This window comes from Mauremys mutica, chromosome 7 (assembly GCF_020497125.1).
Source record: "Mauremys mutica isolate MM-2020 ecotype Southern chromosome 7, ASM2049712v1, whole genome shotgun sequence".
NCBI classification, from domain to species: Eukaryota; Metazoa; Chordata; order Testudines; family Geoemydidae; genus Mauremys; species Mauremys mutica.
In genome coordinates this window covers 11,203,586-11,217,598 of record NC_059078.1, presented here as the reverse complement: position 1 = coordinate 11,217,598, position 14,013 = coordinate 11,203,586, and the positions used below count along the sequence as shown (strand labels likewise).

The following is a 14,013-nucleotide window of genomic DNA, read 5'->3' as shown; positions in this document are numbered from 1 at the left end:
TTCTTAAGAACTTGCTAAAGAAGTGTATCAGACCATAAAGAGTGTTTTAAATGAGACACAGACATCGCTAGTCTAAAAGAACTAGCATTTTTGTAGTGCGTTTCCCAAGGATTTGCATGGTTTTCTACAAAGAAAAGCTTCTTACTCATTCTTAAGCAAAAAAGTGTTCCTCTGTGACATTTGTGAATTATAGAACAACCAACAAGCCATATAATGTAGACATATGTTTACTATTCATGACATTAAACTAATGTAAAATCAATCTAATCTGACAGACAGCTGGGAAAATAACAATTTTCTTTCAGTACATTACAGATTTTACTGTAGCTGAAACAATATAGCATTTTTCACTTGTCTTTTAAAGTTTTTTTTTTAGTTTATAGCCAAAAACTAACTTTGCAACTAAACAATTACAAGTTATAAAAGAAGTATTAAAATAGTAATCAAGAAACATTTATGCTAAGAAACACAGTCTGCTCTCAATATTTTTGTCATTCACTAACACTAATGGCCACATCTATGCATAGTGCAAATTCCTCTTTCCAAAATGGGTGACGCACTGTAATGAACCCTCACGCCCCGGATAAAAGTTAGTTAAAGTTAGATAAAGAAGTTAGAGCCATCCTCTACCGTCTTGATACTGAGTGCACCTCTCATTGACAACTTCTGTAAGAATTATGGCCTAGATCCTCAGCTGGTGAAAATTAGAGTAGCTATATTGATTTCATTGGAGTTACACCATTTTTCCCAGGTGAGGATCTGGCCCTATATGCGTATCTCAGTGATGAGAAACACAAGGTGGGTGAGGTAATAGCTTTTATTGGACCAACTTCTGTTGGTGGAAGAGATACGTTTTTGAGCTGCACAGAGCTCTTCTTCAGATCTGGAAAAGGTAAACAGAGCATCACAGCTTAAATACGAGGTGGTTAACACATGTTGCATGATACTAGATGGAGATCACATTCTGACAGAAATCTTTCCAGAATCCCCTTTTCTGGCCTTCAAACAATCCCCCAGCCTTGCCAAGCTCATCATCAGAAGCAAGTTCCTCACAGACCAGGACACACCAACTGAATGCAACACCAGAACCTGTCAGAAAAACATATGCAAAACCTGCAGACATATCTCCACTGCTACAATGATCAATACCCCCCACAACACACCTTTCAAGATCAATGGGCACTACACAACACATTGTGTACCTCCATCTAGTGCATCAGATGGCCCAATAACAACTCCATGGGTAAAACAAGACAATCACTACACTCTTGAATGAACTCACACAGAAAAATGATAAAAGATAAAAATACCATATCACCTGTGGATGAACACTTTTCACAGAATGATCATGCCATATCTGACCTCTCAGTCCTCAACCTCAAAGGAACCCTGAACATCATCTTGAAAGATGAGCCTGGGAACTTAAATTCATAACTAGATTTAATACACTGGGTTTATGGTTTATAACAATTTGTAATCCATCAACCCCCATTTTTTTTGGCCCATGACTGCAGAAGTGTTAACTGCCAACTTAAAATTAAATGGTCTCAGTTGTAATTGTTTGATGATAGCCAATATGGGTTCCATTGTTTTCTTAGGGGGTTGGGTGGCTTGTTACTTAGTGCAATAAATATACTTTTCTGGTGAAGTGTCCTTGTTGGGTGAAGATGATTTTAAATATGTTAAGGTGTGTATCCCGGACTTTCTCCTCAGAGCATATTCTGTGGTATCTGAATGCCTGGCTATAAATCACATTTTTCTTGGTGTGTTTAGGATGGTTACTGGATTTGTGAAGATAAGTGTGGTGATCGTGTATATAGTTGTCTGTAGGAGTTTGTTGCTGAAACTGATTGTGGCATCCAGGGAGGGTGGGAGTGTTCTAGAGAGAGTATGATGGATGAGTGGTGGTTGTTTAAGTTGTGCTGGAAATGTATGAGGGAGTTTAGGTCGTCTGTCCAGTGACCTATCAGGGATGTAGCTCAGGTATATCATTGGTTTCATGGTACATTTTTTCCAGAAATTCTTCCTCAGGTCAGCCCAAGAAAAGGTTGGCATATTGGGAGCCATCCTGGTACCCCCATGGCTGTTCCCATGGTTTGGACTAAGTGTTTGTTGTTAAATGCAAAGCTATTATGAGTGAGTATGAAATGGATGAGTTTGGCCACGTGTTTGGGGAGGATATCTGAGTGTCGTCCATTGTCTTGTAGATATTTGAGGCAGGCAGTGAGGATGTCATGGTGAGGGATGTTGGTGTATATGGTATCCATGGTGGCAAGGATGATGTTCTGAGAGACGTTGTTAATATTATGGAGTTTCTGGGGGAAGTCAAATGTGTCCTGGAGGAAACTAGCCTTTTGTGTGGTGAGTGATTTGGGCTTTACTCATCTGAAACTCCACAAGATCATGACGGAAGCTCTGTCCTACATGTTGCAAATTCTTTACAAATTATTAAAGCTATCAACATCTTCCCCAATTTCCCCTCCTTTGTATCAGACTCCTTCCTTTTCTCTTTGTTTTGTCTCTCACCCATCTATTTTCCCACATCTTCTGTCCATCCACCACTGAAGCAAACGAAAGCTCCAGTGAACAGTAGATTTGGAACCATTTGGGACTTACCAAGGCCACACTGAGACAGGGTGGACATTATTTCCTTCTCTCTCTCTTGTACTACCCAAGTCCCATCACCTTTTTAATAGGCATCATAAATATCTTCACAGATCATCATATTATACCAATTCAAGTTCACATTCCCTATTCACTTCTATTTCCTTTACTCTTTATTTCTTGGGAAGAAAAATTAATGAAAGCCACATGTCTGAGATGTCAGTTTACCACATCATTTCCACTCACTTGGTTCAAGAGACTTTCCAGATGGATGTGTGTCTTGGCCTCCCCCCCACCCTTTTTTTTTGTTTGCCTTATTTTATCATCTTTCTTCCCTTTTCTGGATTAAAAACATATATCATGTCTCACTTAATGGATTATTGTGTCATTTCATATCCCTTACCTGGTTTCCCATTGTCAGACTCTGCCCGTGTCTATTGCATGCTGATGGCTCACTTTCCTTCATAACATCTTGACTTGTTTTTTCCCTTATTGTATGTACCTATTTGTCTCAGTCAGGGCCTGAACCAAGGTCCATTGAATAGATGTTGGAACAGGCCCAAATTACCACTGTATCTCCAACCCCTTTAAAAAAAAAAAAGAAAGAAAGAAAAGCAGACTTCCTATAAAGGATTGTACCGTGAGTACTTACAAATTTCATTTTGCCTTTACAATGTAACCTTACATCTTTCCCTTTATAGCAGTGGTGGGTAACCTGCCGCCCATCAGGGTAATTTGATTGCGACCTGTGAGACATTTTGCTGACGTTGACCGTCTGCAGGCACGGCCCCCGGCAGCTCCCAGTGGCCGCAGCTTACCATTCCTGGCCAATGGGAGCTGTGGGAAGTGGTGCGGGCTGCAGGGACATGCTGGCCACCACTTCCCGCAGCTCTTATTGGCCGGGAATGCCCTGGGTGGCCACTGGGAGCTGCGGGGATCCATGCCTGCGGACGGTCAACGTCAGCAAAATGTCTCACGGCCTGCAATCAGACTACCCTGATGGGCCTCATGAAGCCTGCAGATTGCCCACCAGTGCTTTGTAGCGTACCATCATAGCTCCAACAGTCCAGTGTAGACTGTAACTTAATTATATTGGACAATATCAGAAAATTCAGTAAAAAACATACAAACTTTTCCTGGTTACTTAGTCACCCTACCACAGTTCTAGTTTAGTGTGTGTTCTAGATTCAAGCTTCACATAATGATATGTCTCTGTCTCATGTTACTATTCATATTGTCTAGCTCCATCAGAGATTTCATTGAGGCCCACTCTTCCCACTAATTTAATTGTAGCTGTTTCCGTACCTAACATATTTCCAGTACATAAAGTACAAAAAAAAAAATCCAGAATTTAAGCAATTGCATGTTTTAGTCAAGTTAATCTATCCATCTTTTTGCCATGAAAAGGTCCTTTATCTCTGTTACTGGCAAGTAAGTTTTTTAAGGAACTATGCATATTTGTAAATGTTGGCCAGCTAATAAAGCATTTGTGTATATGGATTTTCTTCCATGTTATTTCAGATGTACTCATTTATAAATAAGAATTTTGCTGCATACAGTTTACAAACACTACAAATAAAATGTATGTTTATACAGCAGAAAGTAAATGTAGTTATATTCATCTTATTTAAACTGTAGCCTAACAAATCTGTTTACCACCTTTACAATAATTGGAAATAGTGACATTTGTCTATTGTGACTGTTTTCCATTCAGATTAGATCAATACAAATGTTGTATTGTTATCTGATGTAGTTTAGGAAGGACGTAAGCTTAGCTGAGAGCCTTAATTTCATAGGGAAACCAAAAAAGCAAGCTCTTGATATCAGTGCAAATACGTTCCTCTCGAACATTTCATGATCTTTGTTTACACTGCTAGGAATCAGAGGAATAAAATACCAACACCTGCTACCCTCCTACAGAAGAAAGCTTGAGCAAATGGTTGAGCTAGCCATCTGCAGACCTGAGTGTGGCAATTTTCATTATATGAAGAACAAGCAGGTTTTTTAAACATTTTTTAAGAGTTACTGAAAATACCCCTGATGTGCTGACCTTGAACTAGCCATCGATGTACCATACCGTTCAGATTTGGAACTCTTCCTGTACCGGTGTCTCTAGCTAACAGTAGTATATTCCCGAAGGCCGTTCTTTCTAAGCAGATCAATTAAGAATAATGAAAGCTTGCCCCTTAGACTGCAAGTTCTTTGGGGCAGGGACTCTTTTTTTATTGTGTGTTTGTACAGCAGTTAGTGTAAAAGGGACTAGGTTCACAACTAGAGCTCCTAAGTGCTATGGCATTACAAATAATAGACTCATTGCACCTCAGGTACTGCAGTAGATCCATAATGAGGAAAAAAAGGTGTCTTGAAGCATTTGTTAAAGAAAGTTTTTAAAATTCACGATTAATTCTAGCTGCCTGTATTGCCGCATTGTCCTTTTCATTCCCCTACAGTGGAAACTACATCATGTTAGAACACAACTTTTAACTAATGAAACGTTAAACACAATAGTCTATCTCTGCTCAGTGCTCAGTTGTGTTTAACATTGTGCCAGTTAATGAGAGTCCTCAAGGTCATTGTCTAACACAGAGCAATTTTCCTGTGTAGATAAGTGTCTAGAACAGTGATGCCCAAACTTTTCCTGTCACGCCCCCGCCACCAGTAGTGGAATCTGTCCACGCCCCCCTCCATTACTGTACAGTTAGCTCAGCAGCAGAGCTGGAGGTGGAACTGGGGATGAGGCAGGAGCTAGGGAGGGAATGAGGGCAGAGCTGGGGGTGGAGCAGAGCTGCAGCTGGGGGCAGAGCTAGGTGGCGCTGCCTTCCTGCCCCCCATGGGGGCTGGCCCGGGCCCCGCCTGAACATTGTTCCATGTCTTCCAGTTTGGGGACCACTGGTCTAGAGCAGTGTTTCCCAAACTTGGGACGCCGCTTGTGTAGGGAAAGCCCTTGGCCCGGCCAGCCAGATTTTCAACCTAGGAGCAAATTTTTCCCCCAGTTGAAAAAGAAAATGGAACTGAAATAATGCTAATGTAAAAGGATACTCCGGTGCTCTCTCACAGATAACTACATTAATCAGACTGGGCAAGAGATGAGTATCTACAATAGCCTGGTTTAAGTGCTTGTCAGATTCTGATAGACACAAAACAGCCCCAATATTGAAGATTAAAAAGCAGCAACTGCAGCTTGCGCAGTTCATCAACTAAAAGGCTGCCAGAGACCACTGTGACCAAATTGTCTGATCTCCTGTATGATACAGGCCATAAGATTTCCCTGAATTAATTCCTGTTCCAGCAATAAGTGTTGTCAGGAAAAATTTATACAAATTTATTGGCCTCAATCTTTGGCTGCAGCTGGGGCAGAGGGGCCGAAGCTCTGGATGACCAGGGTTCAGCCATGCCTCTAGCCCTTAACAACTCTGCCCGAGCCAAAATCTAGAGTGGAGTGTTGATCCCATGGCTGGCTACACTGGCTTTAGGAGTGCATTGCATCAGTGGAGTAATGCGAAGAAGCTTTAGCGTGGATCAAAGAACTGGGCCAGGATGTTCAACTCCTGCACTTGGGTTCTCAAATCAGCACGTAGGCACTGAAATGGTAAGTTTAGTCACTAAGTGCCAACCTGCGTGTTCAAACGTCTGAGTGTTTGGATGTCCTCTTTGAGTGCTCACATTTGCAAATTAGGCCTACACCATCTACTTTTTTCAGATGAATTTTCTAGAAAATAGTCCATATGGTCCCTTCAGTTTTTAAGAGCTCCCCGTTGAAATTAATGAAGAGGTCTGCTTAAAATCAATAACATAATATCGCCACTTGTTACTATCGTAGAGTTAAACCACATTTTAAATTTATGTTTCCATTGATTTTAGTTTTACTCCACAATAAAAGCCGGAGGAAATATTAACTAGCTCACCAGAATTATTTACAAAGTATTTACTGAGTCACCACTGTAATCACATTTCACAAGAAAACCGTCTTAAAAGACTTCTACTACACATTTGTTTGTAAATTTGTTAAATACATATAGAGTTTACATCCTAATAGACAAGAGGAAAACAATATGTCTTGAATGTATCTATTATGCATAGATACTGGGATGAGTGTCTCCACAGAGACTAGCTACTATAAATCACTTCATCGATATTATCCCATCATTCCAAAAACAGGTCTCCAATTGATATCAGCAAAGCTGCTCACACCCACACCATCGGAAGTTTTTCTATTAACACAGTTCCTCTACTGAACTATCGAGATGGATACAGTCTTGGCCAACTCTGAGAATCAAACTAGTGACGTTCGGAGCTAAGAGAATGATTCTCTACACTTTAAGCTAAAGAACCAGCTTCTGTAACAGGGAGTTTAACAAACTCACATCCTTTGTGGATCAGGCACAGATGGGAACATGTAACACACTGACCAGTGATTTACATTACCCCATTGATCATATCCATACTTACTAACTGAAGTTTATTGCTTCCTGGAGGAAGTAGCCATTCTGCTCATTTTAATATTTCATTCCCAAATAACAGTATTCTGTGGGCCTTCATTTTAAGGATATGGAATCAGAATCTGATCTCAGCGACACTAGTGTAAATCTGAAATAACTCCCTGACATTTGTGGGGGAGGGATAGCTCAGTGGTTTGAGCATTGGCCTGCTAAACCCAGGGTTGTGGGCAGGGGGGGCATTTAGGGATCTGGGGCAAAAACCTGTCTGGGGATTGGTACTGCTTTGAGCAGGGAGTTGGACTAGATGACCTCCTGAGGTCCCTTCCAACCCTGATATTCTATGATTCAGTAGAGTTAAACTAATGTCAATCCAGAGCAACTAAGAATAGAGTCTGGTCCATGATCCCAAACAGCATGTTCATCAAAAAAGGTATTTTCAAGTGTTGAAATGTATTTACTCATACTTAGGAAGAGAAGCATATTTCTAAAAATACAGATATTGGCACTGTGTGTGTGAATAGGACAATCTACTGAGTAACCACAATTAGTCTCTTATCTTTAAAGAGGTTTCACTGTGAAAAGAAGACGTCTAACAAGGCTTTCTCCTTGACTGATGAACCAGTTACACATCCATTGGTTACTTAGGAGGACACACAGATGTGTAGATTGAGTAGTTACTAGCTGCAGAATTACCTACCTAGTATAAATTACTTGTGTTGCCATAAATCACATCTTTCCTGGAACTACCCATTTCCAAAGACTAAAATCCCATTTTGCATTGAACTAATTGAATTTTTAAAGTGTCATAAAAATAATACATTTCATTACATCTTTTATTTTGTTGTAGTCATTAGTACCTTATCAAACTACTAACACAGAAAATATATACCTCAGAGACACAGTCCACTTGTAAATCATTCATTAGCCAAAGAATTATCACTAAGCAGTCCTTTTTGTCTGTAACACTTGGCTATGATTTGCAAATCTGATGAGGTGATTTACGTACTCAAGCCTCAACTTAAATGGGAACTGTGTCTCTAAATACCTTAGTAAGCTTTGTAAACGTCAACCTTTGGATTGGGTTTTGTTATTGGTGTTTGGGGGGGGGTTGTTTTGTTTATTTGTCTAATCCTGATTTGTGAGCCAGCTGTGTAAAGAAACTTGGCAGCTGGAAGTTATAGATTCCAGAATCTGGGATGAATTGTTCTGACAGCAAAATCTTTCCATCAGCAAATCTTCCCTGCCTTAACTGGCTTTTCCTACATCCCCCTGCATCTGACTGGACATCTTGCTGCTCTCTTATGCAACCCTTCTTCATTCAATTTTTACTCACAGTCACCCTGTAAAACATTTAGCAAGATGTTGCAGTTAGAAGTTGTTCTGCTGCAACTAGAATGAAAATATTTTTTTTCCAAAGATCTTTGATCCAATCCTACTGCCTGTTCCCCATCTGATGTCAAACTTTGCGATGTCTTACTTATCTCCCTAGTAATTATTCATGAGAGTTCAAAGAGTTAAGATTCAGGTGAGGAAACTGACCTTATGTTTTGTTGAAATAAGTTATGCAGCAAACTAGAAATGCAAAGCCTCTAGCTAACATATTTAACATAAAAAAATTAGCTATATTACTGGCGAAAAAACTGATCACAGAAGGATTGATCCAGCTAGCACTAGTTGGACAGTTTTACTAGCTTTTATAATATTAAGTTGTGGAAAGTGGATCATGTAAAGTTTGCCTGCCTAACACTGATTTCAGGCCAGAGCTGTAAAATGAAATATTTGATATAACTTGTGGTTGGTTTTAATTTTGATTGCTTATTATCTTAATTGTACACAAATTATTTAAAAAATCAATTTTAGGCCTTACACAATAAACATCTGCAACATTTAATTTAGAGTAAATAATAAAAGCAGGAACCTAATCAGCATTTCCTCTTTAAACAGAAAACATTACATTGGACTTAATTTTACAGCTGTACAAATTATTTTAAAGTAATCTTCTCAGCTGTGTAAGTTAATGATGTTTAATTTGACCAGGCCAAACTTTATATGCCTTTCATTACTTTGAGCAATTGCAGTCAGTGCAACTGTTAATGTAATGCAAATGTAATGCTAGGACATAAATGCTCCCATTCTCAGCTGGTTGATCAAAAATCTGGAGTCATCACCTTTCCAAGTTTCTCCATGATGAGCCTAAGATGACAGTGTAATAAGTATGTGCACAAGGTAACTCAAAAGGAACAGGTCTGTGCACTGACTAACCTGCTCTTTTTTGCTATAGGCAATATATTTAACTACGGACCAAACCCAGATATCATTGTCACGTGGAGTTGCACCTTACTCGATAAGTAAGGCTAAGATTTTGTCACTGTCACAGATATTTTTAGTAAAAGTCACAGACAGGTCACGGGCAATAAAGAAAAATTAACGGAAGCCCATGACCTGTCTGTGACTTTTACTAAAAATATCCATGACAAAATGGGGAGCTCAGCTGTGGGGTCCCCACACTGCCTGCAGTGGCTAGTGTGGGAACCCCCACCGCCCCGGAGCTCTGGGGTCCCCCCAATGCCTATGGCGGCCAAGAGCTCCAGGGCTCCCCCCGCCGCTCCCAGCGATCAGGAGCTCCAGGGGTCCCTGCAGTGGCCTGGAGCTCAGTGGTTCTCCCCACTGGCCATGGCAGCCAGGAGCTCCGAAGGGTCCCCCCCCTGCTGCCCAGCAGCTAGGCACTCCGGGGGTCCCTGCCGGCCGGTCCATGACTTCCACGACCTCTGTGAAAAAACCATAGCCTTATCTATAAGTAGTCCATTTGCTTCAATGGAACTATTTGTGGAGAAAAGTAATAGCTGTTTAAGACAGAATTCTCTCTCACACACACACACGTTGACTGGAAGGGTTGTGAAGTAGGTTGGTCATGGTCATTGCTCATGGAACATTTGGCTACTGAATCACAAGAGGTCCCAAATTTTGTAGAAGAGCTCATCAGTCAATATGAGAGAGAAGCCCATGAGAGAGATGCCACTGCAGCAATTCAGAGGGTTCACAGAAAAGCTAATTTTGGTCTGAGCAGAGCTGTTAAATTACAGTGTGATGCTCCTAACGTCTGTGACCACCACATTTCAGACTAGCTCTTTCAAAGGATTTAGGTGTAAAAATGTGAATGGTCAATTAGTAATACAGTTCTTTCTCTAAGATGAGTATCCACCAATCGAGGGGATGTAAAAACTGAAGTGTATTGGGATGGAAGATTTTTAGAATAGGCTCCATGGTCAGAAATTCTATTTTTAAAATTGGCTCTTTTGGGGATAGGGAGTCCAGGAAATCTTTCAGTACTCATCTAATTTCTCTATCCATCATCACAGTGGTATCTTAGGATATGTATGCTCTGTAACCAGAGGTGTGACTGCAGCACATGTAGACATACCCAAACTAGCTTTGGTATAGTTAGCTTGAACAGCAATAAGCAATGAAGCCACGGCAGCATGGGTAATCATTGAAGAACATACTCATAGTCCTGGATGTGCTTGCAAAGTCCATGCTGCCACAGTGCCACTGATACGGTTATTCAAGCTAGCTAGATCCCAGCTAGCTCAGGTATGTCTACAAGTGCTCTGAGTGCAGTATAGACATACCCTTTGTCTGTATTACAATGTTAGGGCACCATTACAATGTTTTATCTGAAAAGTTATTTACAAGATACTGATGCAAAATTGCTTATTCAGAGATCTTGTCCCAATAGTTTTGTAGTACAGTAATATGATTAAATGATTTTGAAAGAAACTAAAAAAACAGCCGGAGAATCAATATCTTGTTCTGCTTGGACAAGTGCTGAGGGATTTCTAATCTGTAAGAAGTAAACAGGGCGCCACTTTGTGTCTTGCTCAAATGTTTAACCTAGTGAAATCTTACAACTGAAATAAAAAGCAGAATATGGGACCTGTTGCTACCTGGCAAATGAAAATAACTGTATAAATACAACATTTTGCACAGAGCCTTTAATGCAAATTGTATCCCAAAATAGTAGAGAAAAACAGGAAGATATTTCCAGTCTGCAGTGAAGCCCACTCTTGTACCAACAATGTTAAGAGATGGAGAAAGTCACCATTAGGGGGCAGGAGAAAATCTATCAAGGACACTTGTGAACAGAGTCCTTGAATTAGGTAGGTAGGCAGTGGAGTTGTCTGATGGTGAGAATGGTGTGGCTGTGCTTCTTGTCCATATGAGTAGCATTCTACACCACCCCCTCTGGCAAACTGAGATCAGGGTGCTCAGCTTCTGCATTTGGAAACTGTAATGAACTTGTACTGGTTTTGTATTATAGGCAGAGAGACATGTGAAAGGTAAATGTCAACATATACAAAATGCTTGTGTATGGTGAAAGGAAAGAGAAAGTCACACATAGGGATGGTTATTTATGCAGTGCTGCTTATAGCATTTCGTGTATACACACAAGCAGCAAAAACAAGGGCCCAGCTCCAAGCATTCAAAAGTTATGACTCATGCCCCCAAATATCATGAGATTGGCTTAAAATAACACCTTTAATAATGGATAGAACTTTGCGGTTCCTTTTCTTTGTTTCCTGGTTTCTGGGTCATTAGGCTACACTCACTTCACGTTGCCAAGCTTTTCTGTACAGCCACTAAGGGTAGAAATTTACATTGTGTTTTTAAATGGATGCTGAGATGCTCATATAATTTCTTGCTTCCAGCAGCTGGAGCTTTAAGAAAACCACCAAATATTATGAGACCCGCAGTAAACTCACAAGAGGTGGCAACACTGCAATTGGCAGTGGTTGATGTCTTCATTCATTATTTTATCTGTTTCAGACAGATCACACAGTGAATGAAGACATCAACCACTGCCACTCTTCTAGCATTTCAAAGTTAAAGTGAATGTAGAGCTCCTGGAAGGTGCCAGATGGCAGCAAAGGGAAGTGAAGTCCTCTCCACTAGAGAAATAAAACTAATAAAACCTGGCCAGTGGCTTTGCAAACTTCCCCCTGCTGTCTGCCTCTTGACCCCCAAGGTTTGCCTACCATTTGGGCACCAATTATGATGAGCTGTTGATGCCTATCTACTACAGATAAATAACTGGGAACATTTCACATAGATCACTGAATAGTCATCCAATGAGTGCCACTTTTGGCCACTGTCAGCTTGATCCAAATCGAAGCTGGTGACCTGCCTTACTAGGGTAGTCACATGTTCCCCATGGTAACAGAACACCTCATGCACACTAATAAATCTATCCGCCCTACACTCCTGCAAGTGTACAGAAGTGTTCCACAGTTCCAGACACCGAACTCAGGCCAGACACTCAGTGAGGCTGAGACATTAGGGTCAGATTTTTTTAAAGAGTTTATCAGCCAATAGGCTGCACATTTTTGAAAACCTAGCTCCGAAGTCACATGCCCCAGGGCACACAAATACTTTGTAGCACAACCAGGAATTGAACCCACATCTGCTGAATTTCAGCGCAGTGTCTTTACCACAGGACCATCCTTCCTCCCTTGAGGGGAAAGGCTCCATAACCCACATCATCTGTCCCCTTAGTCCTCTAGCTCTTGTTTTCCGTTACTAATTATCACTTACATAGCACTCTGACGGTCCCAGGCAGTTAAGTAAACCACATTGTTTAGACAAGTCCATGACCCTAAGAGCCTGTCACTTCTGTATTTCAAGGTTTTGCTCAGCAACTCTCACCATAGTATCTAAGCTGTTCGACAAATATTTTTGTAAAAAAGATGAGGCGTCAAGATGGAGAGCGGACTTTTCACGGGCATTTTACATGAATAAGCAAACAAAGGGTGGAAGTTATCTCCTGTTCTTTTCTAATTGTTTCCTGTTCACTCTTTCCACAGGTAAATGGAAAAGATTTATCTAAAGCAACGCATGACCAGGCAGTGGAAGCATTCAAAACAGCCAAAGAGCCCATCGTTGTGCAGGTCCTGAGGAGAACCCCACGCACTAAGATCTTCAGTCCTTCACATGAGTCTCATCTGGTAGATATGGGCACCCAGACCGATATAACCTTTGAACACATCATGGCTCTAACCAAGATGGGATCCCCTCCTCCACCAGTCTCAGTTCTAGATCCATACCTCTTACCTGAGGAGTAAGTAGCAGTTTTTTGTAAAGCACTAGAAAACGACTGTGTTTCTTAACTTGCCACATTAAGGGCAAGATTTTGAACCCTTCACACACACTGGTGAGCAGTTACTCACATGAGTAGTCCTGCTGAGTTCACAATCAGGCCCTATAAATCTTTTTTGTTTGTAGTTGTTTTAAAGGAAAAGGCTAATGTTGCTTGTAATTCCCCTCACTACCTCTTTGGGTTGCTTATGTTTTAACTTTATTTTTTATGGCTGCCATAAATTGCATACTGCTAAGAGCAGCTGCATTCTGTTCCGGTGTATTAATTACTTTATTATAACCCTGCAGCAATGTTACTCACATAAATTATATTCTAGGACTGAAATTACTTACCAGTGCTGTCAAGGATGTTTTAGAATCAAAATGTAATTATTGTTAATGGTAGTTTGATGCTTTTGTACTTACAAATAAAAAACTATAATTATCCTCAGACACACATGCACCACACCCCACAGACATTGTTTGAAGGGGAAACAGTTCCCCATAGAATCCATGCTAATTGTCTCCACTCACTTCACATTTGCCTCTGTGAGGCACAGAAGAAGAAGATACAAAAGCTTCTAAAGATGTCAACTGCTGTGCATTATGGACCAAATTCTAGTTAGTTCATAGCATGTGGTGTTAACGTGCACCCTTATTCTGCCTGTGCAGTATAAGAGTCCATGGAGAGAGATGAACAGAAAACATAGGGCTTGTCTACACTTAAAAGTGCTGCAACGGCACAGCTGCATTGCTGTAGCTACGTACACCAACGGAAGAGCTTCTCCTGTCAGTATAGGTACTCCACCTCCCCAAAAGGCGGTAGCTCTGTTAGGGTGAC

At 40.8% G+C, this 14,013-nt stretch overlaps 1 protein-coding gene across 1 annotated transcript in view; it reads left to right on the top strand.

The window, feature by feature from the left end:
* PDZRN3 (PDZ domain containing ring finger 3) overlaps window positions 1-14,013 on the top strand; it is a 206,278-nt gene that overhangs the window by 169,465 nt on the left and 22,800 nt on the right. The window contains exon 4 of the mRNA XM_045024857.1: window positions 12,902-13,155. Coding sequence (XP_044880792.1) covers window positions 12,902-13,155 — 254 coding nt within the window. The remainder of the gene's footprint in view (window positions 1-12,901; window positions 13,156-14,013) is intronic.